Consider the following 23,516-nt stretch of genomic DNA (forward strand, 5'->3'; position numbering starts at 1 on the left):
GGGGAGTAATGCGAAATGGGCAAAGGAATGTCTATTACTTCTTATTAGCTCTACCTTTCTAAGTCTGGGTGCTTCCTCTGAGCTTCTGAGGGGTTCGAAATGGCAGTTAGAAATACAGTCATCTGCTGGAGCATATACATTAGGAAGAAGTGACCTTTTTTTCTCAATAGCAACATGCACAGGGGATTTCACCCTGGCCAAAAAATAATGGGCTGCAGTAATGTTGAATCGGATATTGTGAATCCAAATTAAACAATATTCTGAGGCTAGTCCCAGGAGTTCCCTAGGTGGACACTTAGGCAGGAACTCAGTGGAGGTCTTATTTAGTGTCATCATGCACAAAATAAATGCAAATGTGTTATGAGGCATAACCAAATCTTACACTGACAAAGCAGATGACACTTTCTGGGTATTCTTGTAAACAGTCTGATAGATTTGTGTGAAAAACACCTCCCTGAAGATGATACAGAATACAAAATGAGTGTTGAGAGACCAGAGGTGTGGAAAACAATTGAAAGAGTGATGAATTTTCCTAGACCGAAGAACAACCTGTAGATTCAGGCCAGATAATGTACTGACTCTACTCAGAAGACCACAGTCATTCAGTCCATAGTACTAAACACTTTCCGTGTGCCTGGCTTCATGCTAGACCCTGCAAGACAAACATTCATCGGAGGTAGATCTCAAGAGAGAAGATACATACACAAACCTAATTGTACTGCAAGGTAAAGAATTACCTTACTGAGACCAAGGGAAAATTGTAGGGAGAAGGGATACATTATATCTGGCCAAGAGAAGCAAGGAGGTTTCATGAAGGAAATAGTTTTGGAAACAAATCTTGAAGGATGGATAGTGTTTGTACCCGTGAAGAGGGACATGCAGGGCATTCCAAGCAGAGGAATGATTAAAAGGGAAGGGAGGCATGGGGTGATTTATAGCATCATCTGTATGTGCACCTGTGGCTGGAGTCCAAGTTATATGAGGAGGAGGGATGCAGAAAAGGATTGGATAGAGGAGTTTTGCCACCAGATCCTGAAAAATCCAGAATGTCATATGAAGGACATCAGGGAAATACAATTAAGATGTGCTGTGTGGGAAAATCGATTTGGTCCTTGTCATCAGTCAGCCTTTACAGGTGCCCTTATGGCCTCCAAAACTTTCCTAAGGCTTTTACAACCTTCTTATTTATGATGTGGCAAACTTTTTTTTTTCTTTTGGCTTTGGAGAACAAGATTTTGGTCTATTTTTCAAGCATCAGTGGATAGAAAGAATATTTACATGCAAAAAACAAGTAGTTTTTAATCAGCCTTTTTTCATCTTTCTCTTTTTCAGAGATGGGCAGACCAATAAAAATAATACACTTTTAATTTCCCTAGCATATATTAAAGTCGCAGAAGTGAAAGGATTATTTTTCGGGTCCCCTCATCTGTGCTGACTCCCTTTTTCTAATCAGAAATAATTGCTCTCCTGTGTTTTCCAACTTGTTCTTTATGATATCAAATCTGATTTGATGACAGTCTTTACGCATCCAAAATGCTAGAAGTGAAATCATAATCAACTCCAATTAGCTATACTGGCCGAGCATAGCATTACCATACTTAAATCCAGTAGCATGTCTTATGTCTCATTTTAGCTAGTCATTATACTATTTCTCCATCAACTTGTCACAGATGGCTTAGTAAATTAGAAAATTGATTGGAATTTCCCACTTTTTTCCCTCAAATTCATGACCCTTAACCACAGTAGAAGTTTTTTCTAATATGATCCATGAGAGAATTTACAGAAATTTCTCAAAGCTTGGTCTAATTGCCGATACCTTATACAGATGAAACCCTTTTTTTGTTTCCTGAAAGAATTTCAGTCAGCATTTCTAAACTGTGCCAAGAATTCTAGTGCTTGGACATATTTTAAGCAAAGATTCATAAAGTCAATTAAGTTTGAGGAGCACTGTAAATGATTCCTAAGTAATTTAGTTTCACAGCATATGTTAGCATTCTAAAGACTGAGCAATTCTGTAGAAAAAAGATTTAGCCTAATTTTCACCTAATATTAATAACCTAATGTTTCTCTAAAATAAGTACAGTACCAAAATATATTTTTTAAAAATCATTTTGTAGAAGCCCAAGTTGGACAACATGGATCAATATGTGGCCTTCAGAGAGCCTAAGTTAATTCAAGAATAACATTTTAAAAAATACATCAAGAGCCTTGCATTTAGTAGGGGTATTAGAACTATGTATTGCATTCATCTTCTGCCTACCTTCCAAGATTTATGTGAGGATATATTTGTAACCTGGTGATTCTTTAAAACCCTGTCTGTATCAACAGAGCTCCTACATCTTATATCATTTTCCTGAGTCCGAAGAAACACCAAAGGGAACTGAAATAATAAAACATTAAATTTTGCTGCAGAATACCGATCTTGCTGACCCTGCGGGGTTATTGCAGAGTGAGAGTAATTATGCAGATATGCCACCCGAGGCTTTGGAGTTGAAGTACCCTGTTGTAATTCACTGCAGGATCATTCATGTAGCCAGAATATTGATATGATTATTATTCCACCAAGGTTTTATCCACCCCTAGACAATTACAGAACCACTTACCAGCATCTCTTATTGACTTCTTATTTAAAATTCCCAGGGCCACAGCAGGCATTCAGATCCTGTTGTTGAGGACAGCTACAGATCAATGGCATGAAACATCACGGGATTCCTTTAGGACGTGACAGATGCTGAGATTGTTTCCTAAGCAGAATACAGTAGGAAATAGTGTTTCTGTGGCCCTGTGTCTCTAACACAGACGTTTAAAGTAATGACAACAGGAGCAGAGAGGGAGCATATAGCAGAAAGATCATGAGATTTGGTTCAAGATAATCTGAGTTTGAACACTGGTTTCACAATTTATTTATTTTGTCTGGAACTTCGGGGAAATCTCTACTTTTTCTGTAAATAGTATTTTCTGAAAATAAGTGTTTCTGAGGCCCCGTATCTTTAATACAGATGTTTAAAGAGCAGAAAGGGAGCATATAGTAGAAAGATCATGAGATTTGGTGTCAAGATACCTGCATTTGAACATGGTTTCACCATTTATTACTGTGCCACTTTGGGGAAATCACTATTCTTTCTGTAAAATGAGATTGATATTAAATACTAAACTTCTGACAGTCTTCAGAGGTTTAAATGAATATACGCGTGTAGGAAAAAAACAATTTTTGTGAACGACAAAATGTTTTAAATATATATATTTGCTCATGAGAAAGGCTTCCATTCTTGAACTGGAAGTATCAGCATAATCATACATGCTTTTTACAGCCAAATTGCTTGGGTAATGTCCTATTGACTCTGATAGTCACTAGTATTGCTACTAGGGCAGAATGTGGTCACCGTACATTGATATGATTAGCAACTTCAAGGTGTGTCTGCCCTTGAAATGATGTGCAGAATAACATTCCTATTTTTAATTGTTGTTCCTAGTCCATGGTTTTAGGGACTTCATAACTGCAGGGTAATACTCATCTAATTAGAATTTCGAACAAGTTTTTCTTCCTTTTCTATGCTCAGTGGTAAAAAGCAAGGCTCGTTTTATTATAATTTTGCCCTAAATACCTTTATTCTTTAGGCATGGCTACATTTCACAGTGTTTGTTACCTGTCTTCAGAATCCAGCTGCAATGCCATCTTGTTCAAGGGGTCCCCCCACATCCCCACCCACCATGTCCCAACCCCTTCCCCCGCTGTTAACATACAAGTGATTCTCTCCTCAGAGCATGTTGCTTGGACTAATTTGTATACTTGATAATAGCATGAGCAAGCACAACTAAAATTTTTTGTACAGTTAAATAAATAATATTTTATTTGTTGTAATATAACAAGTAATAATAACAATATATTCTTATGCATATTATATAATTCTGTCAGCAAACATATGAATTAGGTATGGTTATTCTTCCCATTTTATACTTGAGAATACTAAGGTACAGACAGATTAAGTAACTTGTGCAATGCTCCACAGGTACTAAGTGAGAAAGCCAGAGATTGGGACATTTAACTAAAAGAACAAGCTTTTAACTACAAGATTGTAATTAGCAACCTGAACGTTGGAGATCCCTACTAGATTTTGAGTTCCTGGATGCCTGGGGTGTGTTATGTTCCGCCCTCTTGCTTAATTTTCTTGTCAAAGCATTTTAAAACTTCATATTAAGCAACGCTCGAGCACCTCTCTGTGAAGGGGCTGGGTGTGTGTGTGTGTGTGTGTGTGTGTGTGCGCGCCTCGTCTAAGTAGCTGTGTGGTGAAAATAAGGCATACTTGTTGAAATTGGGGTCTCCTGAGTCTTTAGTAGTTTATGGATCAGTAGTTAATAGCATTATAACATTCCTGCTTTTTTTCATTCTGATGAAAAGGAAATTGCATTTTCTTACTTTATTTGCAATAAAGTCACCAAATGTCAAATGCGTGTATAAAGAACTGTGGCCAGAGCCCCTCCCCACTTCCCTCTACTCAGAATGATCTTGTGGACTGAGGTCATATCCCAGACTATGGGACTGGTGGGTACACATTGCCATCTGTCAGGATGATTTTGGTGTCCAAAAATCAGTGAAAGAAGCCATAGAATTTTCTCAACAGGGACATAGACTCACACAGACCTCCTTAGTGTTAGTTCATAAGGGGATTTTCTTTTAACACTTTAGATACAGAGAGATGATTTTCTTTAAAGCTCTCTAGTTTGGGCTTATATGAGTTCTCAGGAAGACTTGGAATGTTATCTTTGCATTTTGGGGACAAGATTCTGGGTGGGGAGGATGCTTAATGGGCTGTGTTCTCCAGCAGACAAAATGCTGAAGGCAAAGGCCATCCTGAAGCCTCTGTGCTTTCTCACAACTGGCAGTGTCGATCTGCTACACGGTGAGACTTCTGTGAAAGTTCTAATTTAACTTTGGGCTTAGCTCTTCCTCATAAAACTAGTTGTGGAAACAGAGGCACCAGGACAATAAAGTACATAGGCAAAGTTACACAGCGAATTAATCCAAGTGTCGGTCCTAGGATCCAGACTCATCCTCCCTGTTTCTCTGTATAATTGAGTGCTGCAGGGTCTGAGGAGCTGAAGCTATTGAAGCTCTCAGGTCCCTGAACAGGAGAGTAGGCAAAGCTCTAGTCTGATAGATGGTCTCTAGCAAGTTAATCATTTTTTTTCTGACATCAGGGGATGACACAGGGATGTGCTCTTGTGAAAGGACAACTGACTGTGTTGTGAGACCAAGGACGGCTTGGATTCATTAAAGTCTAATTTCTGAAGATAGGCTCACTTTTTAGGCAGTGGATCTTGATGAGAAGTCACAGAGTGCACAGTGCCATGTTTAAATCACTCCTGGAGGAAACTACATCCTCCGGATGACCTTTAGCCCTGCTAAAGATTCAAGCATGCATGTGAATATCTGTGTAAAATAAAGCATCAGCACTTCATATTTGCATCATTCTACTATGTATGAAACTTTTTCATAAATAATATCTAATTTAATCTTTAAAGCAGCATATGAAGTAAGTATTTGTTATTCTATTTTATTGATAAGAATACTTGGGTTCACAAGGGTTGAGTAAATTATCCAAGGACACACAGCTAAGAAGTGACCAACAGCAAACTAAACAGAAGTGGACTGTGTCCTAGGGGGATGTTCTTTCTAATACCTATCCCTATAATTATATATATTTATTGTATAAAAGTATTGAGTTGGGTACTACAGTCACAAACTTGTAGTCCTAGTCCAAAAAAAGAGTTGAAAAGAGAAAAACTAAATAAAACAGAAATTTCTCAGGGCTCTATGGGAGATACAGATACCATCCCAGAGTTTCTATAAGAGGTATACTTCTAGCCAGCAGCAAGATAAGAGAGAACCAGGAAAGACTGTAGAGGGGTGTTGAAACTGTTGGAAAGTTAGCATTTATTTCCTTTCCCTGGTAGCCAGTTTAGTCTCAAGTGGAGTTGAATGATTTTGAAAAGCATCTACATATTATGGATTGAAGATTGAACTAGGAATTAGTGGTTGGGTTCTCCCTTCTCTATGGAGCTTTCACTATCAATATCAGTATTATTTCCAATGGAATCTAAGAGGTTTAATACATTAGAAAGGGATTCGTGGTCTAATAACTTTGGGCTTTAGCTCAAAGAGCTAATGCAGTGTTAAAACAAGGCAACCACAATATATACTTGGTAGATATTTTAAAATGCTAATGTGCACTGGGAATCTCCAGGAAAGAGATATGTGACATGTAACTTTCCAAAATCAGTTTGGCCATTTGGTCCTTTGGCAGGTGCTCATTGTGGGATACGAAGGTTTTCATCATGCACTTTGATGTGATTGTATTGTACTTGATCATCTACTTGTGTTTATAAGTCTGACTATGCTCCCAAACTCCCAAAGAAATGTTGTGTTTATTTCTGTATACTGAAGTTTTTATTAAAGTGCATGAAAGAAGGGTTCAATAAGTTCTTATTGATTTGAACAAAATTTCATTCTGTAGACACAGAAACTAGAGGGTACAGTCTTTACGGAGAAATCTATGATAGCTTGGCCACAATTTTGTTGCCTGCGACCTCTCTAACAATGTGTAGATGGCATCTCTCTCTTGAGAGCCTTACAGACAGGATCATGATCTTCAGACCATCCCTTTGAATTAGAGAGGTGATTAGTGTCAATGTCATTACATGAAATTTAAGGGGAGAAAACCTCAGATGGCTAAGAAACTTTTCTATGCTGGGAAAAGTAATGAAATTGCTAAACTGGAAGTGACTACATCTTAGTCTATAAGATAATATGACTGTTTTGTGTCTGCGCTGGTTGTAATACCACCCAGTTCCCTATCTGAACATCATATGATGGCACATTGGGTGGTATTTCCCCAGTAAGCTGCTCCCTCCTCTTTGTTCTCACACAACTCTGCTGCAGCACTGCTGTCTTGTCTCAGGACCACATCTGGCCATGAAGACATGGTCATTTTCCTTCCTTCCTCTTTCCTTAGACTGTGCCCATGAATTAGAAGAAATGTTAGGTATGTTCATCATAAATATTCTTCCCCACCAGCCTTGAAGTTCTGTGAGATGACATCCTGTCACTTTCTGTGTTGGATTATAAACTGCTCTTATGATTTAAAAGATTATACATAATGTTATTCTGTGCCTTTTTCTACATCTTCCCTGTTGTTTTAAACCACCCTTTAACTTCAATCGAGCATAACATGTTAACAGTAAAGTGGGTAAATATTAAGTGTACAGATGGAATAATTTTTACAAATGCATCCTCATGTAACCATCATCTGACCAAGAAATAGAACATTACCAGAGTTTAGATGTCTCACTCTTGCCTCTCCCTGTCAATATTGCCAAAGGTAAGCCAGTAATTAAGCTATGAGTTAAGCACCCTTCAGATTTTTTAAAAATTTAAACAAAACAAAACAAAGAGCTTAGCTTATTTTATGATAAATCCAATGTCATGACGCTTTGTATTAGTACAGCACTTTATAATTACAAAACCTCTGTCCACGTGTCACATCATTCAATTCTCGAAAACCACCCTGTGAGATATGGCAGAAGTTTTACTTCCATTAAAGACTGAGATATTTGAAAAGTAGGAAAGGGAAACCTTCTGGACCATGGTTTCTCCAAGTTCAAGTTTCATTGTGTCATATGAGTACTAAACTTATAGGGGTGAGTACTTTGTGAGACATATAAATGTATAATCACCACATCGTACATCTGAAACTAATATAATATCGTATATCAACTGTAATTGAATAATACATTTAAAAGTCATTGTAGAGCATATCATAGCTATCGTTGCTTTTTTGTAGGATACAGAGGCAAAACTTACAACCATGACTATCTTCTCTGAAATATTTGGAGAACAGAACATTAAACTTGGAACTAGTATATGCAAAATGTAGGATGTGGCAAGTTTTTCCCAATAATCAAAGGTTAACTTGAGCCAAGTAACTTGGGCTCTTCTTTGTAAATAATATTAATGGTAGCTCACATTTGTCTGCTGCTCTACAGTTTCTCAAGTGATACCCATACATTATCTCATTTAATAAGAGCTAATAATAACCAATATTGACTGAGAGATGCTTATGTTCCTGGACAGTGCTAATTACTCTACAGGAATTATCAAATACATTTCTCTCAAACAACCGATGAGGTAGGTTTCACTCCATGCAAAACCCATGCCTCAGTATGCTTAAATACACTACTTAATCATCAACTTGTTCAACCATTAGGGAAAGGGAACAATGAGACACTCTTCTTGTCCTCATTAAGAAGTGTCCATGAATGCCTGGCATAGCATGTCAATCTTAAATTAGTCATCAATACAATGGGCAGGTTATAACTTTATCTAAGTGGTTGTCGTGAATATTCTCATCTTCTCCAAGGTTGTCCAAGTTCATACAGACACACATAGAAATCAAAGTTCAGTTTGAGTTCATCTCACTGAAAATCTAGTTCTAGTTTTCTTTTGTGAAAGATGAGACTTAACAATATTTCTTTCCTCACCCTACAGAGCATGTTTCTATTTAGAATATTAAAGAACAAAAGGAAATCAATCTGCTCACATCCTGTTCCAAGCTTCTAATGATGGCAGGAGGTGTATTATGTTATATATGTCCTCTCAGAGTTCCAAACACTTTGAAGCTGTTTAGTAAGAAAGGGGAGGAAATATCTAAGAGGACTGTGCTAATGTTTTCTGGCATGAACTTTGACTCTGCTGTTGTATCAAGGTTAGCAACATGGGCTTAATATGCTGAAAGCTGGGACAGTTCATTGATCTCTCTCTGTGCCTGTACTGCTAGACTTTTCTGGAACATTTAGTACTTAACGACAGGACTATGTTATTTTCAAAGTAAATGTTGAAAATAGAAACCATATTTAGGTTAAAACAGCTTTTATTTGTTTAAACTGTCTGAAAGGGTTCACAAATCATTTGTGGAGCTTTTAAAAAAGAAAAATCATGCCACTTTAAAAATATATTTTTTAATTAACATACAGTAAAGTTGAATTCTTTGAAATACAGTTTTATGAATAATAACTCATATATAGACTCATTTAATCACTGCCCCCATCAGGATACTAAGCTATTTTATCCTCCAAATGACTCCCTTGTGCTATTCCTTTAGAGTCATGCCCTCCTCCTACCTCTAGGTCCTGATCTTTTCTCTGTCACTCTAGTTTTGTTTTGGGATAGTCATTTAAGTGCAATTCGACAGTCTGTAACCTATTGAGATGGGCTTTTTTCAACTTAGTGTGGTGTTTTTGAGATTTATCCAAGTTTGTTTTTGTTTTTGTTTTTGTTTTTTAGTCGACAATTCACTGTTTTGTATTGCTGAAAAGTAGTCTGTTTTTTAGAAATACCAGGATTTGTTTATCCATTTGCCTGTTGAAGGACATTTGAATTGTTTCCAATTTGAGGCAATTAATAATAGAGCTGCCATAACCATTTGCATCTAGGATTTTGTGTGAAAATAAGTTTCCACTTCTCTTTGGTAAATACCTAGGAGTAAGATTGCTAGATCTATGGTAAGAATATGTTTAACATTATAAGAAACTGCCAAATTATTTTCCAGGGAGGCTGTACCCTTTTTAGTCTCAGCAATAAGAGAGTTCCAGTTGCTCATATTCTCTTCGGCACTTGTTATTATTAGTGTTTCTTGCTTTAGTCATTCCAAATGGCATGTAGTAGTATCTAATTTTGCGGTTTTACTTTTTATTTTCCTTACGGCTAATGATATTGAATATCTTTTCACTTATTAATTTGCTTTCTGAATACAGTAATTCCTTCCTTATCCTCAGGGGATATGTTCCAAGACCTCCTGTGGATGCTAGAAATAGTGGATAGTACCAAACCCTAATATGATGTTGTTTCTTTTTTTCTATACATACACACATTTTCATTTAAAGGAAGCACTTTATGGCTTATCTTTAGCATATTTTAATTGCCACCATCACTACTCTTGTGCTTTGGGGCCATTATTAAGTGAAATAAGGGTTACTTGAACACAAGCACTGAGATACCATGACAATTGATGGGTAACCAAGATGGATACTAAGTGACTAATGGGCAGGTAGCATATACAGCGTGGATAGTCTAGACAAAGGATGATTGATTCTCATTGCAGGGAGAATGGAGTGGGAGCATGAGAGATTTTATTATGCTATTTAGAATGCTCTGCAACTTAAAACTTATGAATTATTTATTTCTGGAATTTCCCATTTAATATTTTCTGACCATGGTTGACTTCAGCTAACTGAAACTGTGGAAAACAAAACCACTACTTTATCCTATTTGGTAAAGTATCTTTTTAAGATTTTTGACATTTTAAAATTGGATTGTTTGTAGTGTGATTCCCACAACTTTATTCTTCTTTTTCAAAATGGATTTTAATTTTTAAAGCATTCTCTTTCCATATAAATTTTATAATCAATTTTATAATCAGCTTGTCTATATCTATAAACAAATCCCGCTTGAATAGTTGATGAGAATTTCATTAAATCTATCAATTAATTTGGGGGAGAATTAACATCTTTTCTATACTGCGTGTTTCAGTCCATGAATATGGTATGTCTCTTGTATTATTTTTTATTACTACTGTAATAAATTACCAGACACTTAGTAGTTTAAAACAACACCTACTTATATCACAATTTCTAGTGAGTCAGAAGTCCAGGTACAGTGTGGCATATCTGGTTCTCTGCTTAGGGTATAACGAGGCTAAAATTAAAGTGTCAGCAAGGCTGCATTCTCTTCTGGAGGCCCTAGGGACAAATATACTTAAAAGTTGTTGACAGAATTTCATTCTCTGTGGCTATAAGACCTGAGATTCCCATTTCTTTACTGGCTGTCAAATGGGAGTCTCTCAGCAGTCCAAGGCTACCTGCAGTCCTTGACATGTTGCTACATTTGTCTTTAAATGTCAGAGGCCTATTGAGTTCTTTTCTTGCTCTGCATTTTGCTGATTTATCCTTCTGCTGCATCTCTCTGACATTAACCAAAGAATATTTTCTGCTTTTAAGGGCTCATGTGATAGATTGGGCTCATATGAATAATCAATATAATCTCCCTATTTTAAGCTTCATAACCTTAATTATATTTGTCAAGGCCCTTTTACTAATTAAGGTAACATAACAGGTTCCAGGGATTTAGGGCATGGGGCCATTCTGCCAACCACATATTTCTATTTCTTTAGGTCTTGTTTGATTTCTTTTATCAACATTTTATAAATTTCAGCATACAGATCTTGTATGGTTAGACTTTTGTTTATAGGTTTGGTTAGACTTTTAGTTAATAAGCATTTCTTTCTCTCTCTCTCTCTTTTTTTAGTTATTTTAAACCATCTTTTAAAAAATTGTTTCCCATTCTTTATTGCTAGTATATAGTATGTTAAATTTTTGTGCGTTAACTACATATTCTGTGACCTTGCTTATTTAGAGTTCTTTTTAAAATAAATTCTTTGATTTTTTTATGTTGAAAATTATGTCATCTGATTAAGACTTCTACTATGCTATCAAATAGTACTAAGAAGGAATATCCTTGCCTTGCTACTGACCTTAATGGAAATACATTCAGTCTTTTATCAAGTGATGTGATGTTAGCTGTAGGTTTTTGTAGATGCTCTTCATCAATTTGAAGTTCTCTTCTATTCTTAGTTTGATGAGAGGTTTTATTATGAATGGATGTTGAATTTTGTCAAATGTTTTTTCTGGGTCAATTGATATGATCATGTGTTTTTTCTACTTTGACTTTTCAGCTACTAAGATCAGCCTTGCATTCTAGTATAAACTCTGCTTGGATATGGGATATCTATAGTCTATTTTCTTATGGTGTCTATGGCAGCTTTTAGAATCAGAGTAATGTCTCATAAAATGAATTGGTAACTCATTTGTCCTCCTTAATTTTCTTACAGAGATTATGGCAAGATGATGTTTGCATATTTTATATGCTTGATAGAATTCACCAATTAAACCATATGAAGCTTGGAAATTTCTTTTTTGGAAGGTTTCTAATTTTAAATTTAATTTCTTTTAATAATAATAATAGAAACAATCAGATGGTTTATTTTATCTTGGGTGAGCTTTGTTAGATTGTAGTTTATAAGATGTTGGTTTATTTAATCTAAACTGTGGAATTTATGTGCCTAAATTTTTTAGTATTGCCTCATTACCACTTTAATGCCTGTGTAACCCAGTCATGATGTACCCTCTTTCATTTCTGATATTGCTGACATGTGCCTTTTTTTCCTTCTTAGTTTACCTGGGTAGAGATTTAGCAATTTTATTGTTCTTTTCAAAGTACCAACTTTTGGTTTTAATATTTTTTTCTTTAGTTATTTTTGATCTCTCCTCTTCATTATTTTCTTCATTTTACTTGATTGGTTTATTTTTCTCTTTTTCTAAGTTCTTAATGGTGAAGATTACCTTATAGACTTAAGGTCTTTCTTCTTATGTAGTATAAGCCTTTAATGCTACAAATTACCCTGTAAGCATTGAACAGTATCCCAAATATTTTGGTATGGTGTATTTTTATTTTTGTTTATTTCAGAACATTATCTAATTTCCCTTGAGACTTCCTTTTTGACCTATGGATTATTTAGAAATATATTCTTTAATTTCTAAGTGTTTGGAGATTTTCCTATTATTTTTCTTTTATTGATCTCCAGTCTAATTGTATAGTTAGAGAATATACTTTTAATATTTTATATGTGTTAAGGTGTGATATATGGTACGTGATATGGCTTATCCTGGTGAGTGTACCTGGTGAGTGTACTTGAAAAGAATGTGCCATTATATACTTTTAGGAGTCCTTAAGTAGTTGCTCCATACATTCTGCCCAGGTTTATAGCTGCATTCATTGAGAGAGACAGGGTGGATGGAGTATGCTTACTTCACTCTACCCAGAATTAGAGCCATGATTTCATGTTACTTTGCCAAAACTTTTGTTTACCAGTAAATATTGTATTCTGAAATATTCTGCACAAGAACACTTTTTTTGGTTTAAAAAACTAAGGGGATCAAATATATAGTGATGGAAGGAGATTTGACTTTAGGTGGTAAACACACAATGCAATATACAGATGATGTATTATTGAATTGTATACTTGAAACATATATAATTTTATTAATCAATGCCACCCCAATACATTTAATTAAAAAAAAATTAAATGCTCTAGAAACGAGATGGGGATTGATAATGAAATCAACTCTAATTTCTTAATAAAAGCCCCTTTTCTGTAAAATGGAGCAATTAATAATTTGTCATATGTCTCTCAAATGCTTGTTTGTTATAAGTGTGCAAGACCTGCTCAAACTTTATCAGTAAGTTAAAGAGGGGAAAAAGGAGACTCCGGAGGGGATCGGGAGTCAAGGAAGTGATGTGCCTGCAGGGCTGACCTCACATGTCCATCTAGGGTCACTGTCTTGGTGTTAATGACCAATTTTTTAGTAGTCAGATCATAGCATAGGGCATCTGTTGACCAAGAAAGAATCAGGTGATAGCAGCTTCATGGTTACTGGAGGCTTATCCAGCTTGGAGCAAGACCCTACAGGGGACAAAATGCAGGCTCCTGGAAAAGAGTGCTGGCAAACATCAGGCTGAAGTCCCGAGCCCCAACCAGGCTGATGGGCTTCAAAGAGTAGCTGTGGCTTGTATATGGATCTATATGTGAAATGAGGATACTGAGGGTGAAATCCAGTCCTGAAATATTGCTTGCAGAATGAAGGCTTGAGGCAACAGATTCAGTTTTAGCTTGTTATCTGCTGGGTCAGTGAGAGAAACCAGTAATCAGGGCTAACTCAGAGATAAGGAGATCCCAACACTTATTAAGCCTTGAAAATGGAGACAATAGGAAGATTCATAGGCAGGGTTCTGTGTTAAAGTACTGAGCACATGTTAATGATCATCATTAACATTGCTATTGATTGCATAGAACTAAGTACATATTTGAAACTTCTTGCTGAATGATGTAAGTGTCCAAGTTGATATACTGGGAAACAATAGCATTAAATATGAGAGAAGTATCAATACCTCAGAGGGAAAGTATGAACATGATCATATAATAAATGAAGTGGATAATGCAGGGAAGGATGACTGGAAATTTATTATATGTAGGTTCCAATCGTCTGAAGCAAGGGCAAAGTCTGTTAAACCCCATCATAGTAATCTAAAGTTAGGTTGTAATTCAGACCACAAGAAACCGTGTTATTAGGCACGTTCCTTTGCTTTTTAATAGTTTCTCCATCTCTGAAAATTCTCAGTGCTCTCTCCCTCCAAGAAACAAGAACCAAAATGTATTACTAGTCACAATAATAAAATTCGGAGGCAGAATGCAAGACAATGTTAAATGAATCTGCCTTCTTGGAGAGATCTCAGATGAGCCAACTGCCTCCACTAACCTTGGTACTGTTAGTCTGTCAAAACCAGCCTACACAGTAAATTTTCTTTTCAGTCTGCTTTATTCTAATTCATCACAGGGCAGGACTGACCCTGGATTTGTATTTGGACTCAAGTTATCTTTAGATTAGCTTTACTTGGTGACTTGACTCCTTTCTGCCTCTGGCATAATCCAGTTACTCATGAGAATATCAATTAAGGTCCTCAATCACACTAATTAGAATGTCTGCTAAGTGTTGCTTTAGGAATAGTATTGGGGCTGAAAATACTGTGCCTTGAATCTGCAATGAAATATCTAGTTGCACTCTACTGATGAGGTTTAATGCAAAATTATTAATTATTTTTATTAACGACTTGGATGAGAACATAGGTAGCGTGCTGAGCAAGTTTACAGATGACACAAAGCTAGGAGGATAACAATTACTGTGTTGACAGACTCAGGAGCCAAAATAATTTTAAGACAGAATTTAGTAGCAGTCCATCTACTACGTGCCTGGAAAAATGATTTCCACAAGGCGGAACTTGATGATCATATCACTCCTCTAATTAGAAACCTTAATCGTTCCCTATTTGCTGTTTAAATCCGAAGTTAACCTGTTATTCAAGGCTTTGTTATATTCTGATCATAACACTCCCTGCTTTCCAACAAAATCTCCTAATTCTTTCCCTAATACCTTGTGCTTGAGCCAAACTGAATTATTTATAGATTATTTTCTATTTATGGTCCATGCTTTTCCTATCTTTGGGCATTATTTTCCATTGAGCTTCTTTCTCTCAAACATTTTCCTTATGCCTCACTTCTAAATTTCCAGACCACTCTTTGTTCTGTTCACAAGCACCTCGTTTAGTCTTCTTTGATTCCTTTAGCTAGAGTCACTTTTTTCTTTTGCTAATTTTCAGTAACACTTATCTGCTCCTCTCTGACTGTTTTATTACTGATTACTTTATATTGCAGTTATTTTTTTTGTACACATTTTAAGTCTCTGCTGGACTCTGCCTAGTACTAGAACTTCTGTCTAATAAATCTTTTCATATCCTATAGTGCCTCTGCATGTGATATTGAAGTGGTTTGCATGTAGTTTATCACCTTTACTGGGGAGAAGTGCCATTAGAGAAGGCCCTACATCTAACTTACCAGAGGCCTTACAGTTATATTATAATAACTTATAAACAGAAAATGTTCAATCCATGTTTTATTGAATAAATGAATGACTGATGGGGAAAAAATGTTCCCTAAGGTAATAGTATAAGAATTGGAAGGGAATAATGGTGAGAAGAAAGAGGCATTTTATCTCTGAGATTAATCATTTGTTTAAGATATAAGAAACTCGCCTATAATGTGTGTATAGTCATGCTAAAGAAGGAAGCACAATATGAACCAGAGTTTTTTGATAATGTGGGGTCAAGAGAGATGACAGGTGTTGGAAACTTGTCCTTTAAAGTACCACATACTATGGATCACTTGGATAGTACCAGTTTACACATTTTGTTTCATCATAGCACTCTTAAAAGTGTCCCATGTTAAATGCTGTTATATGGCCACCCTATTTATCAAATACTTCTTTGACATTTTTAAACTGGTGGGTTCCTGTTCTTGTGAAACTTGTGGCATAGGCTAATGTATGGCATAATAGACTTGTAGTTAGCCAGACATGTGTATAAATTCCATCTTTGTCACTTACTAGAAATATGATCTGGACAAGTTTCCAAAACCTCTGTAAGCGCCCTTATATATGACTGTTGTATTCAGAACAGAAATTGGAGATCTTGAGTATGGAATTTCTCAGTAATGTCCAAGTTTCAGTATTTATAACCCTACAGAGGTTTTGTTAGGGGCCAGATATGTCTAGGGTAGTAGAGAAAGAAATATTTCAGAGTTGTTAAATCTCCAGTCCTCTGCATTAAAGATCACACAACCAAATGTAAGGGCACGGTTCTTGCTAGTTGGCTGTTTCACCTGGTTATCAATAGAAAGGCAAAAGATCACAGAAATTGGATACTAACCTCATCATTTGTCTTTTTCAGTGAGAAGAGTGGGCACAACAGGGCATAAAGTTTATATATTTCCCTTTACTATAATTTTAGAGTTCCAAACACGTCTGAATTTAGGACTTCTAGACTTTTTATTCATTTCAAAAAAGGAAAAAGTGCCCAGATTATAAAATATTTCCAATTGGGAATAGATCAAGGGATTGAGAAGAACAATAAGATGAAATTTATCTGCTAGAAATATGACCGATGAAAAAAAATCCAAGGAGTATTTTTCAAGTCGGCATTTATATTTCAGTGATTAAGAAACAATTCTAGAGTCAAGCTGTTGGAGTTTGATCATTACTCTACCACTTTCTACTCAAAGGATTTTGGTTATGTTATTTAAACTTCTCAGTTTCTTTATCTGTAAATAGAGATTAAAAAAAAAAAAAACCTGTCTTATTGGATGGTTCTGACAATTAAATTTGTTAATATAGTAAAATTCTTAGTATAGTTTCTAGCTAATAGCCAGCATGCTTCTGCACTAAATATTATTTATGCACTTGAGGGTAACAAGTACACTCCCTTATCTTTGTGTTTAGGTTGAAAAGATGGGACTTCTGTGGTGTATAATGAGTCTCTCCTTCTATGGGATCCTGCAAAGTGATGCTTCAGGTAAGTGAATGGTAGGGTAGTATCTCAAGTCTTTCAGAAAATGAGTTAATGTTGTTTATTTTCATTGTCTCCTGTGGTAGTACAGAATCATAGATTTGACAAAATTATAGAATGTTGATAATGGGAGGAACCACTGACATCTCTAGTCTTCATGGGACACAGTGCACTTAGGGCAGTGGTCAGAATGTGCTTTACTATAGAAAATTTTCTATCATTTTCACATTTAAGCCAATTAGAATTCTGCTTCTTTTCCTTGCTTCAGGTCCTGTGAGAAAATAAATGACACTTGAGCCAGTGGTGGAGAGGCCTTGGTGGTAACAGTCCATTGAGACCTTATAAAAACAAATAAATAATGATGAGTTTCCATCTCACTTCTTCTATATATGATATAAAGGACCTGTCATTAAGCTCATTCTTTCTTTGGTTCATAAGAGGACCCAGCCGAAGCCTTCACTGAATTTGAATAACCAAACTCAATGTTCATGAACCTGGATCACATGAAATCTGAATTACAAGGGACTTGAAAATCCACCTTTTCAGGTCTCCTCTCATCTCCAGAATTACTGTTCAGAACCATTTTATGGTACCTCGAAGTAGTTATTACCTGATTGTAGCCCATTATGTCTTCAGACTGACCAAATTCTTAGAAAGATTTTAGTACACATAACTGAAATTTGTCTCCTTGTCTTTTCCTTACATTTCTTTGTTTCAACTGCTTGATTTAAATAGAAATGCATAATCCAATCGTTTTCAATTTTAATGCAAGGAAACTTTTTTTTTTTTTAATTTAAAAAAACTTTCCATAGATAATTCCCTGAAGACCACGGGCTATACTTTGATTATCATTGAGTTATAACTTCTATGTGAGAGGCCTTCAGAAATGTTAAAACAGTAGTCATATAACTATGACCATGTCCTCTAATACATGCCGTCATCTATTCTTCACATGGCATGAATTCGAGCCCTCTCACCACCATGCTCACCTTTTCTTGGTGTGTTTCAGTTTTGCTATGCTTCTTAAAGCGTTTTATTAGAAGCCAAAAATAGCATTAAAGGAGGGGTATAATTAGGATGGAGTCAACTCAAAGCTGAGAGAAGTAGATAACTTCTAATCTTGTTGGCCCTGGGATCTTCAAAGAGGAAAACATTTATTATAACCAGGGCTGATACTCAGCTGAGGCACACTATAATATGGTCCATTGGCTGTTTATACAAGCATCTGCCCTGCTTAGCTGAATGTCCCATTTCACTGGTCAGTGCCATGATGCCTTGATTTTTAAATATGTGAAAAATAATTGACACATAGACACATAATAGGTTCCCTCTCTCCATCCATCTCTCTCTCTCTCTCTCTCTCTCTCTCTCTTTCTCTCTCTCTCTCTCTCTCTCTCATACACACATATATCTATATTCCTTCACATCTATTTTTTGGCCGGATTGGCTAATTGGCCAGTTTTGTAATGGAACTTGTTTGGATTCATAGCAGTAATTCATCAGTGTGATTTTATGTGCTGCCTCACCTTGAAGGAAAAGAGGAGAGGCGAGTGTGTTACTCTTGTTGAGAGAACTGCGAAGTCCCAGAAGTTAGTGGGTGCTGGTGCTTTCTCAGCAGTCTTGACAGTATTGCTTATCCAAATGACCTTTACTGTAATCCATCCAAGGAGTACCCCCCAACCCCAATTCTGTTGGAAAGTGAGCTTTCTACCCAGAAACTGTGACTCATAATTCTGCTGGGGAAGCTGACTTCTTGAATAAGATAAGTTCTCATACCATCCCCATTGAGTCACTACAGGAGGAGGAAACATGTGGTAATCCCCTCAGCCCATCTGGCACATATTCATTCGCTTCCTTATGAAAAGGTGTATTGTGTCTGTGTCAGTGATGTACTTCCTAGTTGGAGGGAAAGGAACAAAAAGGAAGTGTTGTTGATAAAAATAAAAGGGCAACTGGCTCTGGGCTGCTAGGGGAAAAAAGGGATCACGGCACATGCTGAGAGACCAACCAACCTTTCATGCATCAAGGTACTGCCTCTTACGATGATGTAGATGCTTGCAGACTTGTTGGTCTTTCATGAAGCTCTTCCTTTGCTTCAGGTTCCCATCCTAATGGAATCACAAAATTGATGTGAGGAACAAAAAACAAATAGCCTGAAAACCCCACAGCACTGTAAATATATATATGCCATTAGTAAAAGTTCTGTCTTGTTGTTCTTGGCCTTTCCATGTGGCACCTTCTCTTCATAGAAGCCCCAAATTTAAAAAAGGAGCTCTAACAACATAAGAACTTTTATTCCATGCAATGTGTTTCAAATGCAGCAAATTGGATGTCAAGCCACACAATTCTGACTTCAGAACATTGTCTTTCTGGAAGGCAGCTTTTCTAACCACTATACCACCAATGCCAGAACATAGCCTTTCTGGTAGCAGTACTGTGATTTCCTTATTTGCTCAGGAACTTGGAGTGTAATTTTCATCTCAGGTGGTGATAAAAGCCAATAATCAGAAGCAGGCATCTACTTTCTTTTAAGGGACTAAAGCTTGGATAATTATAATAGCGATAATATAATTATAATGTGTTAGTTATAGTGGTAATAATAAAGCTCTCTTTTCTGAAAAATCACTTTGCATTTCACATATTTTATGTCATTTGACTCTCACACCCAGACCGTGGAGTAGTCAGACTGTTTAACACCCTTTTTTTAGATAAGAAAAAAAAGAATCAAAGTGGTTAAGTGAATTAGCCAAAGTCCCACAGCTAATACTTAGCATAACTGTGACTTCAACTAGTTCCTCAGTTCCCAAGATGCATGCTATTTTTACTAAATATACTCTCTCTTGGACTCTACTAGCATACATACAATTTAGAAAGAAGATTAAGATTGATTCTAGGGGTCACAAGTTTTGCTGTTAAAGAACCACTCAGTAATAGGTTTCTGTGCTTTTTAGATAAGGAGTATCTTTGCATCCCCCCTCCCCGAATATATTATTTTTTAAGAGAAAAATCACTGTAATGTAAGCTCAAAACTCAATATTCCAATTTCGTGCTTGTTATTGTCTTAAACATTTCCAACACTAAACCCAAAGAAGTTCCCCTTTGCAAGAATTCCAAAAGCAAACTTCGACTCATCACACATTTCTCTTTTGGTGTTTTACTGGCAGCATGTTAGAAAGCCAAACCGTTAAAGCTGCCTTTAGAACAGGAATAAATATTGGAACTTGTGATTTCTGAGTTGGAGAGTGAGAATTGCACCACATATAATATGGTGAATTTGAAAAATATTGCCGTATCAAAATTTTTTGCTACACAGAGCACTTAAGGATGAGACCAATGTATTTTCTTCTCCAAATGCACACACACATAGATCGGTGAATATAGCTTTTTATTTTAAAGTCAACAAACAGTTGACTATGCACTAGGTGTAGGGCTGGATTTCACATACATTATCATTAACTTTACAGAAAACACTGTGGGGAGGCGTAGGAGCTAGAGATTCTTACATCTGTTTTGTAGATTAGGAAACAAAGAGCCTATGCTACCAGTACTCATGGTGGCATGCCCGATAGAGCTGGGATGTGAGGGCTACCTTGACTCCACAACTCTTTCCTTTAGAACACATTACCTTTAGTTCCTTTAGGACTTTGTTCTGCTCATGGAGGTGAACTCCTCTGATTTCTTTTCCATTTTTTTGTAAGAAATTTGCAGAGGGTGGAAATAATCTCTTGGCTTATTGAGAATGAACAATACTAAGTAAATAATAACCAAAAACACTGTGTTTTTCCAGGAAGTAAGAGACATTGGGTTAAGTTATGACTGTTTCACTTTGTGAGTTGTATAATGACGTTAAAGAAGTCATCTAATCACTCTGTGTCACTTTGTCCTTGCCTACAAACCAAACCAACCAACCAACCAATCACAGTAAAGCCCCAACCAATTCTACCTTCTTGTGTTTTTATTAATGAGCGTTGTGGATATTATTAGACCTCATGGACATATGTCACCTATGCTCTTCCTATTTAATTAAGTAATTTCTGATGACAAGTGTTTCATACAGTGATTTCACTTCATTCTAAAGATTAGATGTTTGACCATCTTATAGTATAGAATCCAGGGTAATTAGGGAAGGTTCTTATTGTATGCAGCTTACAGTAAAATCTGAGAGAAAGAAGAGAAAACACATAACAACCAGAATACCCTGAGACCAGAGAAGGTTACTCGCCTGTAGAGAAGTACTGGAGAAGACTTCTCAATCAAAGATCAATTGCTGTATGGAAGAGAAAATACAACTCTTATTTGAGAACAGAATAGTGAGGTGTGACTGAAGGGACAATGGAAGGGCAATTTAGGAGCCAAGCTGGAAAGGCAAGCTGGGAACAGACTGTGGAGGACAGGAATCCCTACAGAGAAAGAGAATATTTTTGTTTAACGTATTTTAGATATAGTTGGCTAGTTCTGTCTTCTTTTTTAAATTTTGTCTTACTTTTGTAAGGACATGTAATATTTTTAATGCAATGTAATGGTTCTTTTAGCTTTTATCAGGATTCAATTTGTTGCCAAGCCCAGTGGCCTCATGTTATTGAATATTTTTTTTGAAAAACTATATTTGGATGTACTTGTGACATTCAGTCATGGCTGGTCATCCTGAACACCCTTCGTTTCTATGCAATTTAGTTCAAACATTTGAAGAATGTCTGAAGAATATAGTTTCATTTTATTCTTAGACCTAAAGGTCATTGGGATTATAACATTTCACCCTGTTATCCTTTAAATGCTGCCTCTTGGGAGCACACAGCTTCACTTTTTTTTTTCTTTTTTGTTTTTGAGCTGCATTTGTATTTTGAAACACACAGATGTTTATTTTTAAGTTACTTATACTTCCCAAGGGTATGATGTATTCTGTAGCCTGACTGAGAAGAGATCTGGGTATCACGATTTACTGGCCTGATGCTGACTTTGCAAATATAAACTCTTCATGACAGCTTCTTATTATCACAGTCATAATTCTATGTTTAGAAAAATGGTCTTATTTATAGTTCACATGACTGTGTTAAGAGAAACCATTAATTTTGCAGGGAATATATGTAGATAGTATATACTATATATACATACATATAGTATATGTATACATGTATATAGTTTAGGTGATGATGTCTGGTTTATAGGAATTTACTCTGCCCTTAAAATTACCTTTATCTCTGTGTTTTCCCCAGAACATTTGTTTCTGCATTACTGAGATGAGTTTTATAGAACCAGATCACCATCTCGATTATCAGCGACTCACTCCAAGTGGTTATCACCCATTTTCATTCCACTGGTTTTAATTTTTTTCTTTTTAGCTAATTAACTTTTTTAGAAAATAAAATACATATCTACTCTCAACATAAAATGCAATGATTGCTTTATTTTAAAATCCACTGAGAACTGCTACTCATTTATTTTTGAAGGACAGATTGAAAATGGATACATTTAAACAATAATCTGGAAACATCAGTCAGCAACTTCAAGTACCTGCTATCCAGACCTATAAAAGCTGAGATACAGAATTGCCTTCTTTTGTCTTTACCTGTTTTAGAGGAAGTAGAAACAATGAAAATATAAGATGGCTGAGAAAATGAGAGAAAAGATGAAATAATCACACTCTCAACAATCTAGACTTGGCCGAGTTCTGCTGTTTTCATGAATTTTTCTCCTGCCATCGGAATCAAATCTCTTGGTATACCTGCACATTATTGAGAAATAAATATCACTTTCCTACAGTGTTTGTAAGGTCTGAAATAATAGTTTAAGGCTCTTTGCCCATCAATCCATTGTTTTATTTTTCCTTCCAAGATACTTTCATCTTTTTTGAAGTGCTTCTTGAGGTAGGCAGGAGTGTGCATTTTTATATGTATATCGATGTACTGATGTTTGCATTTTTCAGTTAATTTATATGTCGGAACATTTTGTTCTCTTTAAATTTTGGCCTTGCCATACCAGTAAGAGGGACCAAGTGAATAGTATTTGCCAACTATCACTTCCTCACTGGAAACTGTGGGATCTACACCACAAATATAGTTACTCAAGAGGAACAAAACAGAAAGAGAGCACATCCATTAGTCACTAGTAGTCTTTCTACATAAATATAGCTCTTTATTAATATAATATTCTGGGGTTTATTTGATTCCTAATTACTTAAACTTACAGTAGAACTGTAGTTGAAATATAAGATTATTATTGTTAAAGCAAACACAGATAGATATACAAATTGTTGTTTCAACTATTATTAACTATTATTTACTTACTATAGCTTTGCCTTTTTTTCTTTGGGGAGAAACCTTTAATCGTTCACAATAGACTCATTGGCTATTTAAACACATTGTACCTAATAATTAAATTGATACACCCAAGTTAACTGTTCTTCTTTAGATCCTTTGGGAGTTCAGATTGCCCTGAAAGTTGCCTAATGAAC

The 23,516-nt window shown here is 36.0% G+C and overlaps 1 protein-coding gene across 5 annotated transcripts in view; it reads left to right on the forward strand.

Annotated features, from left to right (window-relative positions):
• LOC107505912 (interleukin 1 receptor accessory protein) overlaps nucleotides 1-23,516 on the forward strand; it is a 182,334-nt gene that overhangs the window by 25,520 nt on the left and 133,298 nt on the right. For all 5 annotated transcript variants that reach the window (XM_016136328.2, XM_036218692.1, XM_016136333.2 and 2 more), the window contains exon 2: nucleotides 16,999-17,071. In XM_016136328.2, coding sequence (XP_015991814.1) covers nucleotides 17,008-17,071 — 64 coding nt within the window. In that variant the 5' untranslated portion in view covers nucleotides 16,999-17,007. The remainder of the gene's footprint in view (nucleotides 1-16,998; nucleotides 17,072-23,516) is intronic.

Source organism: Rousettus aegyptiacus, unplaced genomic scaffold (assembly GCF_014176215.1).
Source record: "Rousettus aegyptiacus isolate mRouAeg1 unplaced genomic scaffold, mRouAeg1.p scaffold_m13_p_4, whole genome shotgun sequence".
Classification (NCBI taxonomy): domain Eukaryota; kingdom Metazoa; phylum Chordata; class Mammalia; order Chiroptera; family Pteropodidae; genus Rousettus; species Rousettus aegyptiacus.